Source organism: Patiria miniata, unplaced genomic scaffold, assembly GCF_015706575.1.
Source record: "Patiria miniata isolate m_02_andy unplaced genomic scaffold, ASM1570657v1 HiC_scaffold_10, whole genome shotgun sequence".
Taxonomy (NCBI): Eukaryota; Metazoa; Echinodermata; class Asteroidea; order Valvatida; family Asterinidae; genus Patiria; species Patiria miniata.
Genome location: NW_024037048.1, coordinates 3,718,761 through 3,745,393, shown reverse-complemented (window position 1 = coordinate 3,745,393; position 26,633 = coordinate 3,718,761). Strand labels below are relative to the sequence as shown.

The following is a 26,633-nucleotide window of genomic DNA, read 5'->3' as shown; positions in this document are numbered from 1 at the left end:
GCCACCGCTGAAGACTGTGAATTTAAAAACAAGGCAGGTGGATATGTGGAGGGTGTTTACATTAAAAGTTTTCTACCTTCAATGGTTCATGTTTATATAAAGTACAATATCCCTTGAAGCTAATTGTATTATGTCTGGTTACTGGCAGCGCCAGACTTTTAATATCCGCGAGGCTTGAAAAGATTGACAGATATTGAAAACATAAGTGTTACAACTTTTAAAAATGCACGTGACCAGGCCTATTTTTCCAATTTTAACGAAAAATACTGAAAATATCAAAACAATTTTCGGCTCATAGTTGGATCATCGTCAGGGAAACAAACCCTGAAATTTGAAACCACGTACAGGGCTGTCTTAAGCTTGCTGTGAATCTCAAAAAGTGTTGGCTGAAAACTGGGGGGGGGGGGGGCAAAGTGGGGGAAAGGAAACGACGCTGTGTCTGGTTGTGTTCAACAAGTATTACACCTAACTGCTCCAAGAGGATTTCTACATACCAGCAAGGGCAGCAGTCATGCATGCCAGATGCATGTGTGTATCCGAGATATCATTGACCAGCCTTCTGTCCATAGTTTATGATAAACCATAATTGTGACTATTAAGATCATATTACCGCTTTGTTTGTGGGTTACCTTTACTGCACAATCACTTGCATTTTTATGGCTTCATCAGAGAACAATTACCGTGTACACGTAATACGATACTACAGTTCATGTTTTTAGGGATTAAAAGGATATGAACTTTGTCCAGGCAGGCCGAATAAATGGTGTTGGCGTCGCTAGACAGGACCATCGCGACGATGCGTTTGCTGTGACCCTGCAGAAAGCAAATTTTAAAATAGACATTTAAAATTATTTATCTTTTTAGATACCGTTTTAGACAGTTCTTCGAAATTATAAGATTTTTTTAAGGAAAATGCAAATCACAGAAGATTTATTAAGTGTTGGAACTTTCAGGGCTGGATTAAAATGTTCCGTATGCCCTAGGCACCAGTGTTCCACAGATCTACTCAGACCACGCTAGGCACCAGCACTATTGTTGATGCTAAGCTAGACAAAGCACGTCAGGCTTTAGCTAAACGCATGCACGTTGGCAGGCTGTGCTTCAGAACGGCCAACTTTACAAGTAAATTGTTTATGTACATGTTCACTATACATGTATATGCCAGAAGACAAATTTTTGCTAAATGTAAGAATGTCACGTATATGCGAACGGTGTCCTCCTAAAATAAATAGTCGTGCGAAGGGTGCATTTGTACACTTTTAGTTGCCTGACTCTAGGATTTAACAGCGTTCCCCATTGAAAATATGGTACGAGCCCCCCCCCCCCCCCCCCCCCCATCACCACCTATTGATTTTCGGAGGCCTTAGTGTCCGGCGAAAACAACCGGTCTGCATTCCAGCCTGGTATATGCTCGTCTAGTTGGTCTACTGTCATCGTCTTTATTGTATTTAGATTTTTATTGTATTTTGGTTGTATTCATTACACCACGAGCAGCAAATATTACCGAATTGCGACTGTAAAATTCTGCCTCTACAGGGGTCCTTAGAAAACATCAAATTCGTCCCCCTTTTGTCCTGTGTGTCCCTCCGTTAGAATAAAATACGATAACGTGTCTCCCAAAGGTACCATTTAATTATGTAATTAATATGAACAATTATTATCATTGTTATAATTGATTTGACCTCAACAGCACCAAAAAAAAAAAGAAATTAAAATAATAATAATAACGTGCACTGCGTCAAGGTCAGCTGGTGAGATCGAAAATTCTGAAAAACGTCAGAACTTTCAAAATCTTACCTTTTGTTTGTGCGTGAAGCAGTGACCAGCACAGACAAATTCCATTTATTCCCATAAAAATTAGTGGGCACTTGTATTTAACTTGTCAACAGTTGTTGTTGCTTTATTTTGCCACTATACATGCTTTGCAACTTTCAGCCCGGGATGGTGAATGGGTTGGGATTGTATCCAGTCAGACTGCCAGAGTCGCGCAGAACATAATCATTCCAAAGATTTGATTAACAGCTATTGTTATATCGTGTGCATGGGTACTGTAACGCATTGGTCTTTTAGACGACCATGTGTCTAAACAATAAAAATGCATATCACGCACTGAGGGTGACATCGCACTGCGTTCAATACGCGCCTTGCGGCGTATGTGGAAAGTGCCAGAATCGTTGCGTGGAATCTGTGTGCAACGAGAACTGCAACGTCAAACCCTCAGTCTCATGTCTGGCACCAAGGACATCAAAACCTCCAATTATCAAAAGGTACATCGGAGTGATTTAATATATTTCTCACAAAGTAAGTCACAACCATAATATTATATCCTTTTGAAGTATTGGTACGATTCGCCTCGGCGGGTGCTATGCACCCCCTGGGTGTCAAAAGCGTCATATCCCACACCACAGCAGTCCACAATTTATACGACATTTGCAAGTAGCATATTATCACAACTACCAGATTATAATGAAATACCACTTGACTGCGAGTGAATACAGTCTTATTAAGCATCCTGTGAAATCATGGCACAGTGATGTGGTCTCATTTTCAAGAAAATTAAAGGGAATTTTTGAATCGATTTCCAACGATCGTTGGGGATTTTTTTTTATTTCTCTTCAAATACTGCCCCCCATATTACCAAATGTACCGGTAGTCAGTCCACATTTTTGGCAATCAGTTTCACATCCGTGAATTGGAGCAAGCCAGCAAAACTGAGTCTGGTTCCCTGACCTGACAATTCCCGGCCGACTATAAATTGCTCTGCTTAGTCTGAAGTAGGGTGAGGGAATCAGAATCAGAATCTTGCTATCGGACAATAAAAAGGTATTGATGAATGGGAATAAATGTGTGTTTGGCCGGTTTTAAACACTATGTTTAAGACCGGTTGGAGTCTGGACGCAGTAAGGGACCGTGACCATTCAGCCCTGGTATGAAAAGGGCCCCCCGGTACCTCGTCCGGTCCAGAGCCAGTCCGGTCTTTAGCCCATTCTCGTCCGGTACATGGTCCTGTCTGACCAGAAGTTTTGAAGTAAGTCAGGTGCATCAATTTATTGCCCTTCAGAGAACCTCCAGAGCAGAACAATAGCAGACTTACCGGATTAAAGATAAATTCCTTCCAAACGCCTTGGTAATTTACGGTCCCATTGTGCGCGAAACCGCATGGCAGGGGTTTTGATCTGTGCCGACGAAAGTGTTCTATTGTTTCGCGCTGAGAGATGACCACAAGCGGGTTTCTTCTGGGATATATGTGTCAATACTTGCAAACAATAGACCATAGGATAGAGGAGTTCCTGATCATAGCAACCGGATCAGCTCCTGGGCTAGTAGCTGTGACGGTGCGAAATGACTTCTTGTGAGGGGACGAGCTTACTGGGGGCCCTTTTCATACCGGGGATGAATGGTCACGGTCCCTAAATTACCTTCGCCTTTGGCTCGGGTTATTATCAGCGCCAAGACTCCAACCGGTCTTAAAGATAGTGTTTAAAACCTCACAAGCACAAATGTATTTCCTTATTAGAAATGTTCAAATACTATATTTATTCACGAATTTCGTGAGTCAAAATCTCAGCTTTATGTGATTTATAATTAAGAAATGGGAGGACAAAACCTTTAAAAGTGTTACTAATTTTTTTGCATGTCTGTGCTACTGAGCTGCTAGTGTCCTTTTCCTTGGCACAGGACGATATTTATTCGCTATTATTACTGACTCTATTCACCTTGATAATCCGCAGTGGAGTGTCAGGGTTGTTCCTGTCCAGGTAATATATGTCATCCCCCAAGGAAAGAGACAAGATGTAATCTTCTTGCCACAGGACAGCGACCTGCTCGTCTTCAACCGCCGTGCCCATATTAAAAGTCCTAGAATGTGAAAAAAAGGGAAGTTAGAGGCAGTGTTCTGGGTTCTTTTTTTTTCACACGATCGACTCGCCTAGCCGTGTTGGTTTCTATCGGTGGTGGACGGCGGGAGAGGGAGAGGACAACTTTTCAAATAGGGGTATATCGTTTCCCGTCACTTTTCTGAGTCCCAAAATGAACTTGTTGCCTACATAATGATTGTTCAGCAAAGAATGGCTGATTCAGTGACTACGAAGCCGAAAATTATGTTCAAAAAAATAATCTGTTGCTCAAAAACATTGCTTTAAGTGACCAGAAATTGCCTCAGATCGCGCCACAAAGCGTTTAGAATCCAAACTTTGTTCTTTGCACGAACAACATATACAATTTGGGTACAAAAAAGTGACTGAAGTGCCACACAGGCAAGCGTAAGCCTAAGCGTAAACGTACAAAAGTACATGCAACGTGCATGCAAAAAACTTGGCAGATGCGCGTGTGTTTTTTTTTTTGGCAGGTGATTCAGTACGCTATTAGACTGCTTCCCATTCATAGGCCTCTGTTTAAGGCTAGGCCGTTGTGGACCTGCTGCCGTAACCAGACTAGGGGCCGTTTTTCAAACTTCGGCTTCGGCTGTGTCTCTTTTGCCATTCATGCAAATTTGGCAATGGGCTGGACCTGTATTATGGTACCGAAACCGGGGTTCAGAAAACGGCTTTGCTCCAATCACCCAAGTTAATCGTACGCCCATTTTGAGGAACACCTCGGCGTGCAGTGTGTACAATGATCGGTCATTGTGCCCACGACAAATGGGTTATCGTGGGTAAGTTGGCCCCGGCCCAGTCAGACCTATATACAGACACAGTCACGGAAACTGTTAATTGTGTCTGTACGGACGTGCGTAGAGTAAAGAAAACATTTAGATTTCTCCGCAATCGGTCATTTGAAACTCAAAGTATCGATAAAATAAGGCCGTGGTAACGTAAGTGCTATACCATTTTTTTTTATCGAGTACTGATATTCGAGTACGAGTACTTTGTTTTATCGAGTACTGTTATTCGAGTACGAGTACTTTGATGATCGAGTACAATTTCGAAATGTGCGAGTACGAGTACTCTGCTGCTGGAGTACGACTACCGTCGTATTGAGTACGAGTACCTTGACATTCGAGTACGAGTACAAGTACGAGTAGGCCTACTCCAAAAAAGTACTCGAGTAGTACTCGAGTACGAGTACTACAATACTGCTTGAGTGGACCAGTGTATCCTCCTTTATCCAGCGTCCATAACATTTGGGTACGTGTATGGAATAATATTGCTTGAAATGTGCCTAAGAAATTAGAGACGTGTAGATTAATGTTTTGAACAGTTGTTGCAAAACGTATGCATATGGAGATTATTTCTCCTTGATTATTTTTTATGCCTCTCTTCATGAATGTATAAATTCGTACCAGAAACATTTCTATAGAACAAATCAATGGAAGTTGAGGTTAATAGAACCGGTAATGTAATTTCTCTTAAACAAGGGATAACCAAGGGGGTAAGGAGAAGTGGCTTTATGTAAATAATTGAATAATTGAATAATTGGATTCATAGTCATTGTATATTTGTAATGAAATTAAGTTAATTTATATTCTTCTGTTTTCTGTTATTACAGACTGCTGAAGAATGACTGTCTGTTTATGTAGTAATGAAATTTTATCAATTTAGTGGAATTATAGCCCAGTGTCACTTTGAATTTTCTGCGTAATCTTCCCAGCTCGGTTACATGTCTTTGATCATTGACTCGTAAAAAGCCGTGTCCTTGTCATTATAACACACAGTAGGCTTCCTCCAAGAAACTTGGCATCTGATTCCCCTCCCCTGATTTCCCTCCCACTTGTGAATTAAAAGGTTTTTAATGAACTGAAAATTCACCCCAAGTTCAATGACTTGGCTTTGACATTTATCGCAATAGAACACGAAAATACAGAGGATTTAATGAAATTTCCTACATTTGTAACTGGTTTTATTTCAAACAATAATTACATTTACATGGACACAAATGATGACGGTCACGTGACTAGTGTCGAACCCCATTATCTTGATAACGCCATGCACCGCGTATCGACTGAGCTATTCGGATTGCTTGGCCGACAGAAGGAATGCGGCGCAATATAAAACGCAGACTATACGCATGTGCATTTTGTGACTAGTCCCTGTTTCAAGAATACGCAGCTGGTGAAATATTTTCCAGTTGCAGCTGCAGTTGCATGTCCAGTTGCATGATAAATAAATGGACGCTGAGCGCGTTAAATCTAAGACAATCAAATCGTACGAAAAATCAATACATTTGTCTAACTCAGGAACGGTGATACGTCAAAGGGAATATACAATATAAGCAAACATCGAAAAATAAAACTACCAAGTTTTTATACCTTACTAGGGTGTTGGTAAATGACAGTCTAAAGCATCCTGTAAAATTATGGCACCTGGTGTGAGGTCATTTTCAAGAAAATGGTATTTTTGTATACATTTGCAACAATGGTCGGCCGACCACCGTGGGAAAACCTAATCATGTTCAACTACTGCTCCAAATTTAAAAGGTTCAGTTATAATTTTTTTGGCTTTTCGTTACATGTTCATGAACGGGTGCAGGCCAGCTACAACTGGTTCCCTTACTTTACAATTTTCCGGCATCTATAAATTGATCCATTTCATCTTTAGTGGAGTCGGGGAACCAGACTACTCGAACATTTTTGTTTTTCTTGGTTTTTCCTGCATTTTCGAACACAAAACTTCAAACATGTCAGTGTAACAATATTTGATCTATTATACTAACTCCTCAAATAGTTAATTTCATTGTAACTGAATGTAAATAACAAAAACTGCTCTCATGAAAGGCATGCACAGCGCAAGTAAGTTGCTTTAGAAAAAGAAGAAGAAATAGATAACTTGTTTGTCCTTAAAAGGCTTTATTCCAGGCTGATTTATTTTCATCAAAGGATTTAAATGCAGGTAGATTCCAAATCTGTTTGCTTACGTGATAAGCTGCCGTGTTTCAACATCCCACATTTTGACAGTTCTGTCGCCAGATGCAGTAAGGAGCCGTTTACTGTCAGGACTAAAGTACACCTTCAAAGACCAAAAAAGGAGAAAGAAAAATAAACCAATTTTTTTTTGAAACCGTGAAAGATAACAAAGATCAGAGTCTAATTGTAAATAGCTATAATATTGTCTAGCAATGTAGGGGGACCAAGTGCGCCCTCAATTTCTGTACAAGTTTGCAAGTGATTTGCATGTTTTTATTAAACACTTTGATTTGCATAATGTGACCTTTGTGCTTTCCGCGCAAAGGAAACTTGTCACGAGTTTTCTCCTGTGGGCTTCGAACACAGAAGGGTGAAGACCAGCAAATCGGTCCGAAATTGCCTGCGCCGGCCAAATCGCGATTTGCATGCCCTCAAAATCTTCGGTATTTGAGCATGCTGTGGGCCATGAACTTGAGGGTTTGTAAAAAATATGGGTGGAAGCCGTGCACAGGACTGGGAGCTTGCAGTTCTGTGTAAATTGGATGTAATTTGGACCCTAAAAGCGCTCTATTTTGCAATGGAGTGTAGGCATCGTTTTTCAAAATGGCGATGGGCTTCAGGACTATTTTCAGGGGTGATCGTCTTCAGATTGAAATTTCTCCTAAAAGTCATCAGTTGACCCCCCGTAAATTGAACAGAAAATGAAAGATGATGAAATAAGCTTTAATTTGATGTGTGTCTCGAACACCTTGGAGAGTTGTGAGTATTTTTCCCGAATTTTTGAAGTGGGAGCATTTACCATTGGGGTCTATGGAAGTTTATTTACTGGTCTGCTACCTATAGGGTGCAGACCAGTAAATCGGTCCGAAATTGCCTGCGCTGGCCAAATCGCGATTTGCATGCCCTCAAAATCTTCGGTATTTGAGCATGCTGTGGGCCATGAACTTGAGGGTTTGTAAAAAATATGGGTGGAAGCCGTGCACAGGACTGGGAGCTTGCAGTTCTGTGTAAATTGGATGTAATTTGGACCCTGAAAGCGCTCTATTTTGCAATGGAGTGTAGGCATCGTTTTTCAAAATGGCGATGGGCTTCAGGACTATTTTCAGGGGTGATCGTCTTCAGATTGAAATTTCTCCTAAAAGTCATCAGTTGACCCCCCGTAAATTGAACAGAAAATGAAAGATGATGAAATAAGCTTTAATTTGATGTGTGTCTCGAACACCTTGGAGAGTTGTGAGTATTTTTTCCGAATTTTTGAAGTGGGAGCATTTACCATTGGGGTCTATGGAAGTTTATTTACTGGTCTGCTACCAGAAGACCAACGCTTATTAGTGACCTCGTGTAATCACAGATCCTACACACAAGGGTTAACGACTCGCCAAACTACTAGTTAGGCGCGCGATAACGGCCCGTATTGGTGGCGAATACCATGAATACTTGTCAACAAAGACCCCTGCGCGCAGCGGCTTTCAGATTTGCAGGGTTCTGCGCCCGATCTGGTGTCGAAGTCTGTCAAACCAGCTAATTATATTTTTTGAATATTCATGAGTCTACTTTTCGACCTGTATTATTGAAAAAAATCTGGTAAGTGATAACTACATAACCATGTTAACGCCGAGCACAATATCTTTAGCTTTAAAATAAACTATGAAATGTCACATTTGTTTTGTCGGTTCGGGACCACATCTCTTTTGTTTTAAGCAAAACGAAAACAATTCACACACATCCCTATGTGATTTCTTTTCGTTTTGCTGAAAGAACACTGAACTTTTTTTGTGATCCGTGGACAGAACCTTAAAACGGTGATTGTGTTTAAAATTCCGTTACTTGAAAAGTACATCAGTGATTTGAATAATTCTTGTACTAAGAGAAAGCTTATAAATTGGGCTTTTATATCCAAGATTTTGAAAGTGCTATATGAAGAACTTCCCTAAAACGGTCCCAATATTTGGGTTTCGTTTTTTTTTACTCACCCTGTAGTTTCGTGACTAATGGAAACTTATATTGCCAAAAGAAGTTATTTCGTTGGCCTTTTCAGTCGCTTAATTGCAAGGAATCTCCTTTGAGAATAAGCTACCATATTAACCCTCCTATGCAAACATAGATTGACACTCTATGCCAAGTAGTCCTTACAGTTGTAGGGGTATGTGATTTATGAAACCTCATTTATGATTATATTAGTGATAATACCGATACATGATTGTAATGTTGTTATGTATTATAGTCATTTTCTGAGAGTCAATCGTGTACAGTAACATTGAAGTATTTTGATGTGGCCAACCGCGCATGCGTGTTAGCTCTCTCTCTCCACGTTGTTTTGGGCGAAGGTTGGGAAAGTTCTAGCTCCAAATGTTCCGTTGGAAGTCGAGGTATTTTCCTCTTTTCATGTTCATTGTGCATGAAAGTGACTTGTCCGCATTTGATTCAGGATCAGTTTGGTGCAGGTATGAGAGTTTGAGAACTTTCATTTAAAGAGATTTTGCTTGTTTATTGTGATGAGTTCATGATTTGTTTTGACTCACACTCCGTGAAACTTCTCTGTATGTGCATGCATTGTTCACGCGATACGTTGATTTGCATGTACATGTACATAGGTTATACTGTACCGTTGCTAAGGACCGTGGTCCGCTAGCATCGCGGGAATCGAGAGAGGGCAGCGCATGGTCTCGGGTCCGGTCTGGGTGAGTTATACGTACATGTAATATGATAGGGCTTTGAGGGAAACAGTATCCATTTATCTTTTATATTACTAGTTTATCATGGAAAGAGATTGAATCATTGAATTGTATTTTATTTTGCATCAATAGGGGATTCGATTCGATTCGATTCGATTGGATTGATTGGCGGAAGGGATTGATTGTCAGACGGATTGGATTGGATTGATTGATTTATACTGAAGATTTGGGATCTGGATTTTTGGAGAAATATCTTCTGGATTTGTAGAGGGTTTCTACAGGGATTTCCACACATACTAATTAATTACATATAAATAAATAAATTCTGAGCTGCAATATTTGAGTCACTGGATCACTTTATTTAGAACTGACTGCCAATTATTCACCAGGGTACACACCCTACCCCAGTTTGTTAGCACACGCTCAAACTACCCCAGGGAGCGCACCACTAGGCGCGCCCTTACACAGTCAAAATCAATCAAGTGACTGTTTTCAACAGTTAAGAATTCCCAGCCTAAATATAAAGCAGAATTGACTGGCTGTGACCGTAAATATAACTTGATAAAGCTTTAATTGCTTTGGCTGTGTGTAACCGATAAGCTAGCTGCGCCTACAAGTTGGTCTGTACACGGTTGACTGACTTTGACTGGTCACATAGACTGCTCGTTGGAAATCACCATGTTTCTTGATTTCTTCGAAATGAAAGCCAGCCAGACGGAGTATTTTCTAGGGGTGTTTAGTACCAGTGTCACATTTGATCTGTAATTTTCGTATTTTGATATGTAATGTTCTTATTTTACCAGTAAGTTTGTACAAGTTGTTCCTTTAAGTGAATAAAGTTTCTTTAAGAACCAGTCTGTGTGTATTTATTTCCCCAATACCCTGATTGGCTAATAGTTTGGGCCTAATGAATATTTAATCAGGTCTTGCTCTCACATGCTTTCTGTTTCTCAGTTGAGTGAATGTACCTGATAAGGACATATGTGGTATATGGTTGATTGTATGAGTTTTGCTGGAATGTGCCTTTTGTTGAGTGCCATGGTTAGTGGAGCTTGAAATTTTTGTCAGTGTTACTTGGGGTGCGGCCTAGTCAGTTGAGACGAGAGACCGATAGCAGAAGAGTCAATATTTCGCAGGACCTTTGAGTTTTGCTTTGCCAAAAATATCCAGTGTGTCATTGCCTAAAAAGTGCTGACTATTTAAACAGCCTTGTGTGACAAGCAGATTCTCTGATATATTCGAGTGAAGAAACTCCTAACCGTAAGTTTACACAAATTTTGGTTTTATTATTCGTCACCATTTTCACGTTTATTTTTCTTTTATATGATTGTAATAAATCTCATAATCGTTCATAAAGACAGTGTAAGATTAAGGTACTTTGTGAAAACATGAAGATAAAATAATTCTGTTTTTCTTTAGGACTAAAAATTTAAGGTTTCGATTTAGTGAATTAGATATTGGTATAATATTAATTCTTTAGATGGCACGTAATTCCGGGATTTGAAGTAGAGCCACTTTTACACCATCTATGTTGCGTGCCGAGATCTACTGTGATGTCCGCGGAACATTTAGGACTGAGAATGTATCAAGTGTCGGGAAAATTTTGTAAATATTAATATTTCCTGAGGTAAAACTTGCTAAAAACAGTAGAAGGTTCATGGCATATGTAAATTGAAGTTGGAAGATTTTCACAAGATTTTGAAGAGCTCAGTTGGAGGAAAAGTTCAATTCTATAGTGAGGTTCACAATTGAGGTTATTCTTGATTGTCGTTAATTGATATCGAGGTTTTCAGTGGAAGATTGTAAAACGGTTTAGATTGAAAGTTTGATTTGAAAACTCAAAAAAGGTTTACCCGCGTTGAAGACTGATGAAATTTGATGTGAAATTTGGAAGTTGAAAACAGAAATTAAATTCGATATAGATATTGGAGTTGAAGTTGTTGGGTTGATACATTGTAGAATTTGAGATTATTTTTAGTAGACGTTTTGAGACTGTATTTTGGAAGAGATTTTGAAGACGGTTAATTTCTTGGAAGTTTAAGTGAGTTTCGTATAGATATTGAAACTCAAGTGAAATTTGCAATTTAAGGTTATTGATCACATTTCGAGAAAATTTTGGTTTTGGAGATTGGTTATTGATTAATGGTTTGAGACCTGATGTTTGCAGATTGAGAATTAGTTGAGAATTGATTGATATTGGAAATTCTTGTAGTTGAATTTGGAAGTGATTTATTTTTGAGATTATTAATCTATTGAAGGGTTGAGCAATACCAAATTTGAAGAAATTTGCAGATTGGGAATTTATTGGAAATCTGTACGTGAATTTGAATAAGTCGAGTCGTAGAAATTATTTGGATTTATGAATTTATATTTTGGGATTTTGTGTAAATAAATTTGCTTGTATATTGTATATAGAATATTGAGAAGTGTCTAGTTGGTTTCCATTCATTTTATGGGAGTGTATGGCATATTTCCTAAATTCTATTTGTCCGATGGAGTCACCAAAAGTGACTGTGTGACAACCAGTCCGGTCTTTGGTCCAAGTAAGATTTTTTAATAATTATTCGGTTAAGGTTTTTTTCACTAGGTATACTTTGGGGATAAATACATATGATCCTATTGCCCCTCCCCAAAACAAGTTTTAAAATGAGTCGCGGGATAGGGATATTTATTCTTCTTGTATTACAATTGCCATTTTTCGAAGACAGCATGTACTGACAACAAAGAATGAAATACTTGATAAAATATGAATACACTCACCGAATATACACCGCGTCTGTGGGCTGCGAAATCGTCCACATCTTGCAGCTCACCTACCAGTTCACCTTCAAGTCCAGTGTACAAGAACGCCTAAGGAAAAAAATAATGAATCTTAAAAAGAAGATAAATGTGTTTGACATTAGAACTTTCAATAGAATATCTGTGTTATTTCATGTACAAGTTGTGTAATTGGAAATTCAGCTGATTTACATTATCATTTTCTGAAGACTAAAATTAATCAACGTTGTATTGGCGGCGGAACGCTTTTTAAACTTGGGGGGGGGGTAGAACACGGGGCATGGCTGCAAAATGTGCTCAGAAAGTGATTTTCGTGGCGCACCTAACTAAATGAATTTTGCAGGTTATTAGCTGAGACCATATGGATCACGAAAAACCAAAATCCACAATCCCAAAGTGACCAATCATTTAAATATTTGCATTTTAATCAGCAGTTCGAAAAAGAACGCCCTCTATTGACCGGGATTGGGAAAACTGTGCACATTTTCAATGGCAAAGATTGTTTCATTGCTGTTGCTTGCTAAAAAGGGTCTCTACAGAGCCAAGGCTCAATAAAAAGGAACTTGGGGTGACTTTAATGCTCCAATGATTAATTTAAATATCAAATTTTCCATGCCATTGAAATTCAAGGAAGATTTTACAAGCCCTTCCCAGCCTCAGTGCAAGTGTTTCCTCCTTTTGTTTTTATTTTCATTTAGAATACATGTACATGTATTGCTCTTTTCTGAACTTCTTAATAGGGTATTGTTGATTATTCAATTATAATTTTCTTTTTGGTTAAAACTACAAAGTATTTCTGATACATGGTGTGATAACATTCAACAAAGTGTCCGACACAAATACGAATGAGTTTAGTCTGAATGAAAAAATAAACATGACCACAGGGCTTTATAACTTCAGCCTTTGACGATATTTATTCATACAAAAAAAATACGGTAAACAGTAATTAAAAAGACTTAAGAAATAATTACTGTGATTGGCAAAGATTATAATACAGTGCTTGCGGTTTGCGTCTCTGATGGAGCCAATATTTTTGAGGATTAAAATAAACTGCAATTACATTACATGTACTTTTGATTTTTGTCAACTGTCTTAAATATTAAACACGTTCCAGGAAGGACTGTTGCAACCTGGCACCCCTCTTTTCTTCATATCATCTCAACAAAGGTTAGTCATTGCAAAAATGGTGAACAGACATGAATCTTTCAACGGCGAATCCATTGGCATCTGTTAGTGAGTTCCGTTGTCTAAATTTCAAATCATTTGAAGGGTCGAAGGAGAACACGAAACATGTCATCAACCTTCAAAGACACCAGAACTGCTGTTGAGAACATGGTACAATGTATGAAAGGATTGGTGAATACCTCTAAAATAAAATGTGAAACATTTCTCTCTGCACAAAGGCATCAACCCAGAGCCTTTTAGGCCTTTTGTATAGCATCTTGGAGGTCAATCTTCTGCACCCCCCCCCCCCAAAGGAATTACAGTAACAAAAAGCTCTCAATGATGTCTTAATAGAGTCTATTTGATCAACAACAAATAACACTGTAAGCACGAACATTACCAAAGAGGAATAAACCTGTTTTAAGCCTTTACTCATTACCACAAAAAATTCTTTGGCTTCACGGTCAGCGCTTTAAAACAAAAAAAAGGATTGTCAAAAAGGAAAACACACGTTAAAATTATTTCCCATCCCCTTGCTGAAAAAGTGGAAAAATCCCGCAACAAAGTCAACGGTGTCCATTTCAACCGTAAGATTGAAATTTGGTGTTTTTTTAGTTGTGTACATCTATAACAATGTAAGTTAGTTAAACATAAGTCCTATTGATTCATATTTGGAAATACTTAAGTGGATGGGAAGCAGACTGTGTGATTCAAAGTTTCTCAAGTGACAATCTTATTCCTTATTTAGATAAACGAACATGTTATGCGCTTGCGGCAGCCCATATAGAATAGCGACAATGTTTACAAACACAAGAAAAGTTCGTCTGTGGGTTCGTCTGTAGATAGCGCCATCTAACAGTGATGGTTCGCGGAATAAACAACAGGCGCCCTCTTACAGCGATGGTTCGCGAAATAAACAACAGGAAGGTCTTGTAACCAAAAAGTAGGAAAAGTAGGACTATTATTTTGGAAGTCTGCGGGAGGTATACTCATTCTTATTCCAGTGGAAAAGCGTGTACCTCAAAGATGGTTGCAATGCTAAGGATCTATTCAAACCTACCTGGCTGTTACCGTCACCGGCAGCAAGGTATTCACCGTCAGGTGAGAACTTGATCGCCTTCACGCCTCTGGAATAATTCTGCAGAGAGAAAAGGGTAAGGGATAAATATAAGAGACATTGTAAAAACAAAATCCCCTCAGTTTTCCTTACACGTTTTCCCACACATTTAAAACTTTTTTCATTCAAATTCATAAACGGTTAACTTCTATTTCGTCTCGAGAAGACTAGAGCTCGAAAATGCTTCAATGAATTTAGTCATTGGCCATATCAGACGTTCGACCTGCGATCGGCTCCGTTGAGAACGCTTGATGTTTTATTTCAGAAATCGGCTCCGTTGAGAACGGGTGATATTTTGTTTCATAAAGTATTTTCTTAAATGGTATAGGGAGGTCTGATACAAACGAGAAATAAAGAAAACAAAGCCAAGTAAAAACCCAGGCTTTTAAATTTGCACTCCATTTCAAATACTAAAAGAACCCCGGGGACTACGAATATTTATGTGATGGATACCTACAACGGAATAAGCAACAGAATGAATGTAAGTGGTGTCATTATGACGTCATCACATTTCATGTGAAGTCACATTACAGGTGCATTTTTCTAAGGCCTTTATCTAAAAAACTATATGTCCAATTTAGTTGTGACTTCATAAAGTATACGTATACCGGGCTGTGCTATTATGCATGAAATTTAAGTGACGTTACGATGACGTCATCGTAAGTCAGGTGACGTCTTATTAAGGGGGTATAGTCTTAGCTGACGTGACATTAAATGGGGTATATTCTAAGGCCGCTATATCTATAATTTATAGCCTCCGATTTGATTGTAACTTGGTATGTACCTGGACCAGTATGTGTTATAAATGAACACTGAAGTGCAGTCACCACGTCACAAAGCTAAAACAGCTGGTGTTTATCAGCAAGCACATGTCCAGTGTCTATTGGTTTTCGTTATTGTAGAAAAATGCTTTGAGGAATTTGAATTATATTGGGCTATTAATGCTGAATTATTATTGTATTTATTGTTATTATTGCAATTAAACTTGTGTGAGGACGACAGGGTTTGCTTATTATTGCTATAAGGCCGACACACCTTATTGGGTTCACAATTTGGCGTCGCCCTATTGTTAACACTTTACGCAAATAAAGGCTAAATCGATTGCTCGTGGTCCAAGCCAAATATATCGTCGCAGAGCTCACAAACCCTGTTTCGAGTAATTCGCGTTTGAAGTTGGACATTTTTCTGGGTGTTGTATTTTACCCTTAATGTTTCGATAATAACTCTTTTAGTGTATATTCGAAATAAAATAGGAAACGTAGTATCCATCAGGTCACTTATTAAATCAGAAAAGTTGTGCGATATGATTTTATTTGATTGTAAACGTATTCGTCAGTTTGTCAAATTACAAATTAGCCGGTTGATCTTCACACTGTTTGTATGCTATTCGTCAGTTTGTCGGATCGCGCGCGCACACGCGCGCAATCCGACAAACTGACGAATAACATTCGTTGGTACTTTGAACGCACATCTTGCTTGAGCTGGTTACCAGCGATGGTAAATGTTTGTATGCCATTCGTCAGTTTGTCGGATCACGCGCGCACGGCGCGCCAATCCGACAAACTGACGAATAACATTCATTGGTACCTTGAACGCACACCTTATATAAGCTGGTCACCAGCGAAATTCCGTATTCTTTACTATGTCAAATTATGGATTTGTTTTTGTGACTAATTCGCCACAGGGGGGCTCCGAATCTCCAAATCCAGACAAGAATTCAGAATTTGGGCATAAATGCTTGAAAGAGCAACTTTATAAACCCTAAAAATAACAAAACCTCGAAATCGCCAAAATAGTCAATTCGCCGGTATGTCAGCTCTGCGACGATATACCAAAATTCGTGGAGTAAGGATAAGGTAAAATTGGGTAAGGTTATATTTTATGTTTGTGCACAAGTCATAGGATGTCGCCCATTGTAGCATTCACTGAGATTAGAAGGCGCACATAATTATCCCAAACTGGCCAAAACCTTTCCATTCTTGGTCACCGTCAAATGCTTTGAGTTTCCCCTGGTATTTCTTGCTTTCCCCATATTCCCCGAGTTTTCTCTGACTGCAAAGATGAAAACTCATTGCTGAAGTTCTCCTTGATTTTCAGATTGAAAAAGATAGATGTTGAAATTGTTTTCTCTTCAAAAATGTTAAAAATGGATATGTCTTGAGTATTATTATTCCATTCATCTCTCCGTTTAGCGTGCGTTTCCATCTCTGATTGTGTAAGTCTTTCTAAGTATCTTTGTCGTGGTCATCAGTACGTCTCTTAATCGTGGTCGTCACGCTGTTTGCTTTGATTGATGTGCAGTGTCCGTCCGTTTTAACCTGCCTGTTTTTGACAATTAACTCATGTAAACCTAGTTATTTTGAATTTTTCTTGGTATAATTTTAGATTGTTTTTAAATTTTAGCTGGTGCATTTGTATTTCTGTGAAGCGCTGTGAACGAATGTTGACGGATTTGGCGCTGTACAAGAATTAGTTATTATTATTTTTATTTGAAATGTGACCCAAAAGCAAAAAGCATGTTCAACTGATCAAAAGGCACAGTCAACGTGTACCAAAATTACAATTTTCATCCACCTCAGTAGTTTAAGAATGGTGTCATGTGTACCACAACTCTTCTTCTCAAAACCATCAGCTGTACTCAATAAATCCAGTGACAGACCCCCCCCCCCAGAAAACCCCCAAAACAACAAACAGAGAATTACTCACACGGAGGTCGAGGTGCTTTGTAAAGTTGACGGACCGTCCTTTGTAATAAGCCGGTAATATATCATCCGAGGCAACCACAGTGCGGAAGGGACGGCGATTCCTGCAGTCTACGGCGTTGCAGTGTTGACCGCTGTGGTCCAGCGTACTGACGGCACCACCGTCCCAACGAACTAATTTAGAGGTCCTGGGTAAGGCCGGGGAAAAAACACTTTGATTTAGTGCAGCTTTGCACTGGTTAAGCCCCAGTCACACATTTACGGTTTGGTTGGAGCTACAAATATCCACGGTTTAACCAATAATCAATCGATCACGATGAACCGTTGAGATTCGTGGAAAAATCAACTTTCTAAGAATGCGCTCAGGTTTCAGGATAGATAGCCTCGACTATCCTACGGTACGTTGTCCTACGAATACACCACGGTTTGCCAAGAACATAGACGGATTGTTGAAGAATATCGACGGTTTTGCTATAAAGAATCATGACGTTTACGCTACGGTTTTTTTTGCGATTGGGCCACGGATGACCAAGGTTCTGCTACGAATAAAGCGTGAATATTCAGAGTACAACCTTTAATATGAGAACCCAACACTTTAATATGAGAACCCAAGCACATCTGTGCATATTCGTAGGACATTCGTAGCGAATTCGTAATGATTCCTACCAAGAATGAACTACGAATCTCTAAGAATGTGTACGAATAACCGCGAATAACTACGACTCAGCACGGTTGTCATGCAGATGTCCCACAGTTGCACTACGCATTGATTTTTATGACGTTTCACCAAGGAAGTTTTTATTCTGTTTCCCTGACACCATTGTCCTCTTGACTTCAAAAATGGGGTCAGGTTACTAGCGGTGAATTTGGCCTACATTCATTGCCCAGAATTGCTGGTAATGTAATTCCTGGGCAACCAGCCTGTTGCAAAATGGCAAGGCCGCGAATATGCCATTTTTGTGGTACATTGTGTAATGAGCTTCGATTGTTGCTGAATTTGAAAGTATCTCTGGCGAATATCAATAAAGAGAACAAAATATTGCTGCCCAATATCTACAACCTACAACAGGGGTAGTAGGGGTGTCAGTGTCTATTATAGCATTGTGCCCTCAGTGTGTGGTTGTACCTGCCCCTATGGGGGCCTCGGGTGCAGCTAGCCCGGCTGTTAGTACCGGAAAGGGCCCTATACCCAGGGTTAAGGGTGCAGGTGGTCTCGCACCTGGCAGCGGATGATGAGTCTTGTTACTCACAACAGTAAAATAGACGGAAGAGGATTGTATTTGTCCCAACGGCTAACGTTACACTAGGTTGCCGGACTACATCCTTGACAGAACGGTTCCTCGAGGCGCAATGTAGACAGTCCATCCTGGCATGTGCATGGGATCCTTGAAACTGTGGAAGGCTGAGTTCCTGGTCCGGTGGGGATTCCCATTTCGCAAACCTCCCAACTTTCCTTTCCACAATATATGCAGACACCAAATGAGAAAATATGCGTTGTTCTAAGACCTAACAACAACTATGATAGTAAGAGAAAGGCCAAGAAAAGAAAAAAATTGGCATCACCTTCCTGCTTTCAAACATCCGTAAACTGATAGTTGCTGACAGAGTAAATGATGTTAGCAACATTGATCATCTTCGCCACTTAGCTGAAGTTCATAAACCATCATTCCTTGTGGTTGTGGAGTTGGATAGATGACTCCATCTCCAACAGTGATATCAGTATCACTGGTTTCTAGACACCTATCAGGAGAGATAGAAACATCTGTGGTGGAGGCATTGTCGTCTGGCCCAGGATGGGTCTTGATGTATCTCGCCTAAGTGTTATGTGGCTCACTACTAATTAATTACTGATTACTGATGGGCATTCAAACAAAAACCGGTGGCAGGCTTGAAGTGTGTATTTTAGCATAAAACACAGAAAGAGGTGTGTCTATCTTGTTATACGCATCATATGTTGATCATCTGACTTGCCCTTGTGTGTATTTTGATTTATTGGTGATAAAGAAGTATCGTTCAAGCAGCGAGTGCGTCAGTGTTATTTGTCAAGTGCGTCAGTGTTATTCGCCAAGTGCGTCAAAAAACCTACATTTGCATAGTAAAATATCCACTAACCTGGTAGTGTGTGTAACTCCACTCATCGCGCGTAATTCCTCTTAGAACGCAAGAAGAGTATGATAATGATTTACTGTTCTGTCTGAGTACTTAAAGGTTCGACCAGTAAATAGGCCCCAAATTGCCTGCGCCGGCCAAATCACGATTTGCATGCCCTCAAAATCTTCAGTATTTGAGAGTATTCTGGGCCATGAACTTGAGGGTTTGTAAAAAATATGGGTGGAAGTCGTGCACATGACTGGGAGCTTGCAATTCCGTGTAATTTGGATGTTATTTGGACCCTAAAAGCGCTCTATTTTGGCAATCGAGTGTAGGCACCGTTTTTGAAAATGGCGATTGGCTTCAGGACTATTTTCAGGGGTGATCATCTTCGGATGGATATTTCTCCTAAAAGTCATCAGTTGACCACCCAAAACTTGAAAAGAAGATGAAAGATGATGAAATAAACTTTAATTTGATGTGTGTCTCGAACACCTTGGAGAGTTGTGAGTATTTTTCCCGAATTTCTGAAGTGGGGGCATTTACCATTGGGGTCTATGGAAATTTTATTTACTGGTCTGGAACCTGAATGCATTATGATAGTAAATCCGACGCATTTGCCATGTAAGATAACGCATGCCCATTGTGTACATTTTCTTTATCTAGCAAGTGTGTCAGACTTATGCACTGGAGTTGTCAAATGACTCACGCCTAGGTTTAGCGTGGGTTAACTCAACGTTGGTTGACTGAAATGTGTGTGTCAGACTTATGCACTGGAGTTGTCAAATGACTCACGCCTAGGTTTAGCGTGGGTTAACTCAACGTTGGTTGACTGAAATGTGTGTGTCAGACTTATGCACTCTTGCGTTGTCAAATGACTCACGCCTAGGTTTAGCGTGGGCTGACGATGCAAGTGCGTCGACTATTCCCGCCTAAATTTAACGGTTATGATAGTCTCACTACTCTCACATGAGGACGTAAAAACGTTCAAACCCACACCGTACAGACTCGGGTGCTGTGTGCAAGTGCAAGGTATAATGTCTCAATATGCATGAAGTTTCCTTGAAAGGAGACTAAGGCGCTTCGTTGTATGGTCACGTTGTCGTTCTGCCCATGCACGTCGCGTCGCATGCACCAGTCTTGTGATGCATCTACACTACACTTTCAGACAGCAGCCAACTGCCATCGGCTGGACAGCAAGCACTGCCTATAGCCTGCGCCTGCCATGATGCCATCATTTGGAGGTAAGGGTTTATTTGTTTATCTCTCTCCGTTGTAGCACTAGCTACAATTTAAACTTGTGTCGTAATTTTGCGCCCATGTTTTGCTGCTGCTCAATTGAAAACGTTACCGTACGTAGATTTGTTTTGATCTCATGATGAAGTATGACGTTGGTCGTTGTAATGACCTTTACTGATTGAGTGGGCTACTTATGTAACTTGTGCTTTAGAGTTCAATCCAAAGTGCACTATTATTATGTTCGAAGCAGCTGGTGATTTTCAATCTACTCTATGGGTGTTCGTAATACTTCAATGTGTTGTGGGGAGTGGTCCAACAATTTCACACATGGTAATCAATGTGATTCCCCAAACTTGAAAATGTTTATCATGAATTATACCAAGGAACCAATTATAATTGTTTTCCCTACAGATTTCAAGACTGCTTCATGGTGCAACATTGATGTTGCTTTCATTCTTCGTAGAAGAATCCAGAAGTCTATGTAGGCCTATTACTGACCAGAAGGTAGGGTGTGTTTTTTTTTGCTTACCCCCAAATAGGCCCTAAGAGCTGATGTATGCGCGATCAATAAAACTGATGAATAAATTCATGACAGTTTCCAAAACTGAAAATGCACCCCATAAAACTGTACTTTAAAAAAAAATAGTCCCTAGCTTCCTTTTCTCATTGACAGCAAAATGTTCTGTTTTGCAATGCACCTGGAATTTGAATTGTGTTAATGATTGTGACGGTTACAAATAGAGTCGTTTGATTTATGTTGACAGAACTCTGTTTTTCCTTTCCATTTCATTTATAGGATGCGCCTACTGTGCAGCCAAATCTTATGTACTCAGGGAAAGAGCAGGATCTTCTGTCAAATGAGGAGTACTACATGTTTCATGCAGAACAAAAGGACCTGTTCAAAGTAACGGGGACAATTGATGCACTGTTGTCTTTGTTGACTAGCTATACTTCATTTATGACATGTCATATCCAAATGTATCAGACACACTCTTACCTTCTTGCAGTTGGCAAGGATACATCCTTAAGTCTGTTATGCATTTGAAAGGCAGAATAAATGGACACACTAGAAGTGTGTCAAGCTTGGCTGACGTAAAATGACCTTGACTCATTTGTGTGTCATTCTGGTGTCAGGCTTACACGTTTTCTTTAAGTTTTTTAATTTACTCTTCGAGTGAGTTTTTATGCTAATAACTCACCTGTGTGTTATTTTTAAAATTACTCACCAAGTGCGTCCCAAATATTTTGATTCACTGGATGAGTAAATTTCCAGTGAGTATTCTGAAGTCAAATCGTTTTACTCGTCACTATGGGTATTCCAACATAATACCTATTTGGTGCATCATTAGACGCGAGTAACTTTACGCGTTTTAATGAGTATAGCAATTAATAACGCATTTGTTACAAGTGTGTCATCTGTGAGTCAACTTTACTCAGAATTCATGCTTCCTTTCGCTCAGAATATTTATTGTGTGTTGTTTACCGTCCTGGCTCATTACCTGGCTCTGATAATAACATGATCCAGTATCATGACGTCAACCTTGATCGTATTCAACAACAATACAAAATATCCACATCTGTAAATCTGGGGGACTTTAATGTCCATCACCAAGAATGGCTGTCCTCAAAATCTCCAACGGACAAGGTTGGAAGAACAACTGAGCAGTTTGCCAACGTGCACGGTCTTGTTCAACTTATTCAAGAACCAACCCGTGGGGACAATTAAATTATCCTTGATCTTGTCCTGACTGATGCAGAGGAAGGCCAGTGCTCTTGCTCTGTTTAATATTGCACCCATCACCACATCCGATCACAATACTGTACTTTCATCATTTCCTGGCTTCATTTACCAAGAACATCCATCTCCATGAACAGTCTGGCAATATCACAAAGCTGGTTGGGGGAGACTTCGACATGACCTAAAGACTGCTGAATGGAACTCTGCTCTCGATACAGAAGATCCAGAGAAGGCTTGCTCAAATGTCACTGAGATCATTCGCCAAGCAATAGTAAGACAAATCCCTCATACTATACTACACGTCAATCCAAAGATTCAGCTTGGTTCACAGAAAATGCCGAAAAGTTATCACTCAGAAGGAGAAGTCATTCAAGCTATAGAGACAAGATCCCACCAATGTCACAAAGCATGCTGTTTTTATCAAGCACAGGAGTCTTGCGCAACAAACCATTAGGCGTGCCAAGGCTACTCAGTTAAGTTGATGAGGGATAAACTGGTAGAAAATGGAAAAGACAGAGATTGGTGGTGGACAGATCGGCAACTCTCTGGAACTGGAGGTCATACAGAAATTCCCCCTGTGCAATAAAATGACATCGCCTTCTCAACTGCTCAAGATAAAGTAGAGATATTGGCTCAAACCTTTTCAAACAAATGTAATCTCACTTCTGCAGTTGATCCACCACCTGTTATCCAGGACCGCACTACTGAACACCTCAGCCATGTCACTTTCAGGCCACGAGACATAAAAAGAAAGTTGCAAAAGCTGGATAAGAACAAAGCATGGCCTGACGGTATCTCTGCCAAGGTTTTGAGGAACTGCGCTTTAGAACTTGCAGCTTCACTCGCCAAACTTTTCCGATTCAGCTTCAGCAGAGGCTATTTCCCCTGCCCAAGAAAAGTTACATCAGTTGTTCCTGTGCACAAGAAAATAGTCGATCTTGCCCGTCAAACTACCGGCTGATCTCTCTACTATCTACCATCAGCAAGGTAATGGAGAGCATAAATGATCAACTACAGAAACATCTTTTTCAAAACAACCTCATATCAGACAACCAATTTGCATTCAGAAATCTCCACTCTGTCTCTGATCTCCTCACCTATATGTCTCATCGGTGGTGCACCATCTTTAATGAGAGAGGTGAAGTTCGAGTGGTCGCCCTGTACATCAAAGGCGCCTTTGACAGAGTATGGCATCAAGGTCTGTTTCGAAAACTAGATTCATTTGGAATCACTGGCCAACTGCTTACCTGGAGGAAGAGTTATTTATCTAACACTAAACAGACATCTTGAGGTAGTGGTTGCTGGACAAAAGTCAACCTGCTATGAGATCGATGCTGGTGTTCCCCAAGGCAGTATTCTTGGTCCCACTCTGTTCCTGATATACATCGAAGATCTACGTGATGTGATCTGTCATTCAGAACTTCTTGCCTATGCTGATGACATCACAATATTCACATTAATCAAAAACTCACCTCCTGAAGTAAGATCGAGCATGAGGCTAGCAGCAGCTGAACAACTTCAGGAGGATTTGGAACGAATTAGCAATTGAGGACAGACTTGGAGAATTGAATTTTAGCCATCCAAGAGTCAGTGTCTCACTGTGTCCAACATGAAGGACATCCAAAATCATCAGCCTATAATGTTCCAAGGCCAAATTGTCAGTGATAAGATGGAGATGAAACTTCCTTGGCTTATTTTCTCTCACCTGCTAGAATGGAGGACACATCTAAAGAATGTCACTCGCACTGCTGGTCAGCGTACTTCAATGTTGCGGAGACTGGGTCCAGTCTTCAGCAAGGCAGGTCTTGTTACCATCTGCAAGACTTATGTCAGAAGCAAGATGGAGTAGGCACCCCTAGCCTGGATGGGAGCTAGCACAGTCCAACTCTCGGCTCTTGATAAAATCCAAAGGAGAGCATGCCGCCTAATAGAATTAAGCCAGCAAGAGCAACTGAGGCATAATCTTAGCAGTTTATCCCATCGAAGAAATGTTGCAGCAGTCTCCTGTTTATATAGGGGTGGCATTGGTGGCTTGTGCGTAAAGCGCTCGCCTCTCACCAAGGTGACCACGGTTCGAATCCTGGCCGCGGATCGCATGTGGGTAGAGTTGTGCGTTGGTTCTCTCCTGTGCCACAATAATTTTTCTCCGGGCCCTCCGGTTTTCCTCCCTCCGGAAAAATCAAACACTTTCGGTCACAGGCTGTGCTCCGTGGTCATTATATGGGTCGATATGGCCGGCAGCCATAGGCGCCTTTACGTGCCAGCGTCCCGACCACGTTGTAGCCGCATCCTTCGCAATTCAGCATACAAGCTGCGAGTAAGGATGATTAGCCTCCCAAATTATTATTATATAGGATGCAGTGCAGCAAGTTCCCAACCTTGCTGAAATTCATGGTTCCACCTGTAAGGCCACCTGCTGCTCGACAAACCAGGCAATCCATGCTACTCAACAAATATGCTCTTCAGTTCCCGGTCCCCCAGGGTATGACTGCAGCAAGAACTCTGCGAAGAACTTCTTCCTGCGGCAGTTACGATCTGGAACATTCTATCGTCATCAGTTCTTTCAGACATACATTACCAGGGCTTGCAGTCCTTCAATGTACATTAATTAAAGAATCAGTTCAGGGCAAATGTGACTGCAGTGTGATGCTAATAGACATGTCTCTCTCTTCACTTTCTAGTTAGTGAGGCATAGTCCAATAACTAATGTTTATCTTCTTATTTCTTGTTTTTAATGTGGGATGTTCTGTTGAAACAAGCACTTAGCTATCCCCATGGGATATTCTGCTTGTTTTTCATCGGGTGCTCCTTAATGTGAGCAGGTCATACAAAAACCTATGCAGTTGATTGCACTGGTGATTTTGTGTACTTTTTGTTGTAAGACAAGCGTGTGTTTCTTGATAATCGTGAGTTCAACAATGGTGATGCGCTCGCGCAGAGGCGATTTAATCAAAGGCTTTAATTGGAACTAGTCACCGGTCCCCATTATCTTGGGGGGGGGGGCGAGAAACAGTCTAGAAGGGAGGAAGTTTTGAACAATTTGAAACTTCCGAAGCCCTCCACGAATGCCCAAGAAAGATGACGGATAACCACGGATGTACTTAGGATTAATACGGTACTCCCAAGGTTTACCACGAATTTCAAACGGTAGAGATCCGTAGCTCCAAACCGTAAATGTGTGACTGGGACTTAGGTCTTGCACTTTCTATGGACTCCGTGCATGAACAATAGATGGTGCTCTTCACTACTCATCAGCAGAGCCGTACAGAGGGAGTTGTGACAAGTTAAGACTGTAAAACCATAATGGTCGTTCATTATGTTTACAGTGCAGCTCGCGACTATTGTGTACCAATAATAAGTGCACTATAATGCATAATCCGCCATTTTGTTTCCAACATTGCAACCCCCAATGTCGTAACTCTGCGCCCTGAGAGCTCTAGTTGGGGATACAGTGCGCATGCGCGCTCGTGTGGCGCATGCAAAGTCTGTACAACTAATGGTTTTCCTCAAGTGGGCCATTCTATAAGTTTTGGGTCCAATTTTTCCTGCCCCGATTTCATATGGAATTCAGGTATGTCGGGCTTCTGTCAACACAAGTTCTTTAAACCGTAATGGAGAAGTTTCACTTTGAACGGATGTGACCTGTAAACACACCTTTAGCTTTACGTAATTGTTATTTGCTATATTCTGCAGATTGGATCGTGTGCAATTATGCATGTACATTTATAGTGAATGATAAAGGACTGTCTTGTTTAAAAAAACAATGTGTCTCGAGATTCTACACTTACGAATCACCTCCCTCACCACACACGACAATCTGTTCGCTGTTGAGCCAGGCAATATCGTTGATTTTGTAAGGGACTGGTTGGAGTTCGTACTTCATAGTACCCTGGGTGATATCCCAGATCCTCACCTTACCAGAAATATCTGTCGCAAAGGGGAAAAAACATACAATACAAATCAAAAATAAACTGGACCTTTTTGTATTTATAGAACCTCCTGATTTTCTGAATCTTGTTCGAACTTGAGCTGCATGCGTTTGAAATGTATTTTAGTATAATTTCATTTTCAAAACAGAACACAAGTCATCTGTACAGAACAAACTGTTTTAAAGATTAATTAGAGGTCATAATCAATGCGAACAACTGTTGGAAATTTGTTGTACCGGTAGTATAAGATGTTACGCACAAGTCACACAAGGCAATTTTCAGGGCTACTTTGAGGCAAAGAAATAATCCACGAGCTAAAGAAACCCTCACAATGAACAAAATGATATTTTCCCAGCAGC

At 40.3% G+C, this 26,633-nt stretch overlaps 1 protein-coding gene and 1 long non-coding RNA gene across 2 annotated transcripts in view; one reads left to right on the top strand and one right to left on the bottom strand.

Annotated features, from left to right (window-relative positions):
- LOC119735736 (WD repeat-containing protein 1-A-like) overlaps positions 1-26,269 on the bottom strand; it is a 60,918-nt gene extending 34,649 nt beyond the window's left edge. Inside the window, exons 1-7 of the mRNA XM_038209654.1 lie at positions 26,134-26,269; positions 17,282-17,465; positions 14,519-14,596; positions 12,277-12,366; positions 6,853-6,944; positions 3,717-3,858; positions 735-813 (exon numbers count right to left, since the gene is read on the bottom strand). Of these exons, the coding sequence (XP_038065582.1) occupies positions 735-813; positions 3,717-3,858; positions 6,853-6,944; positions 12,277-12,366; positions 14,519-14,596; positions 17,282-17,465; positions 26,134-26,228 (760 nt within the window). The 5' untranslated portion in view covers positions 26,229-26,269. The remainder of the gene's footprint in view (positions 1-734; positions 814-3,716; positions 3,859-6,852; positions 6,945-12,276; positions 12,367-14,518; positions 14,597-17,281; positions 17,466-26,133) is intronic.
- LOC119735744 lies at positions 9,067-11,937 on the top strand. Its single transcript, XR_005272218.1, has 2 exons — positions 9,067-9,285; positions 9,436-11,937. It is a non-coding gene; the product is annotated as an uncharacterized LOC119735744 (long non-coding RNA).
- Positions 26,270-26,633: the final 364 nt, after the last annotated feature.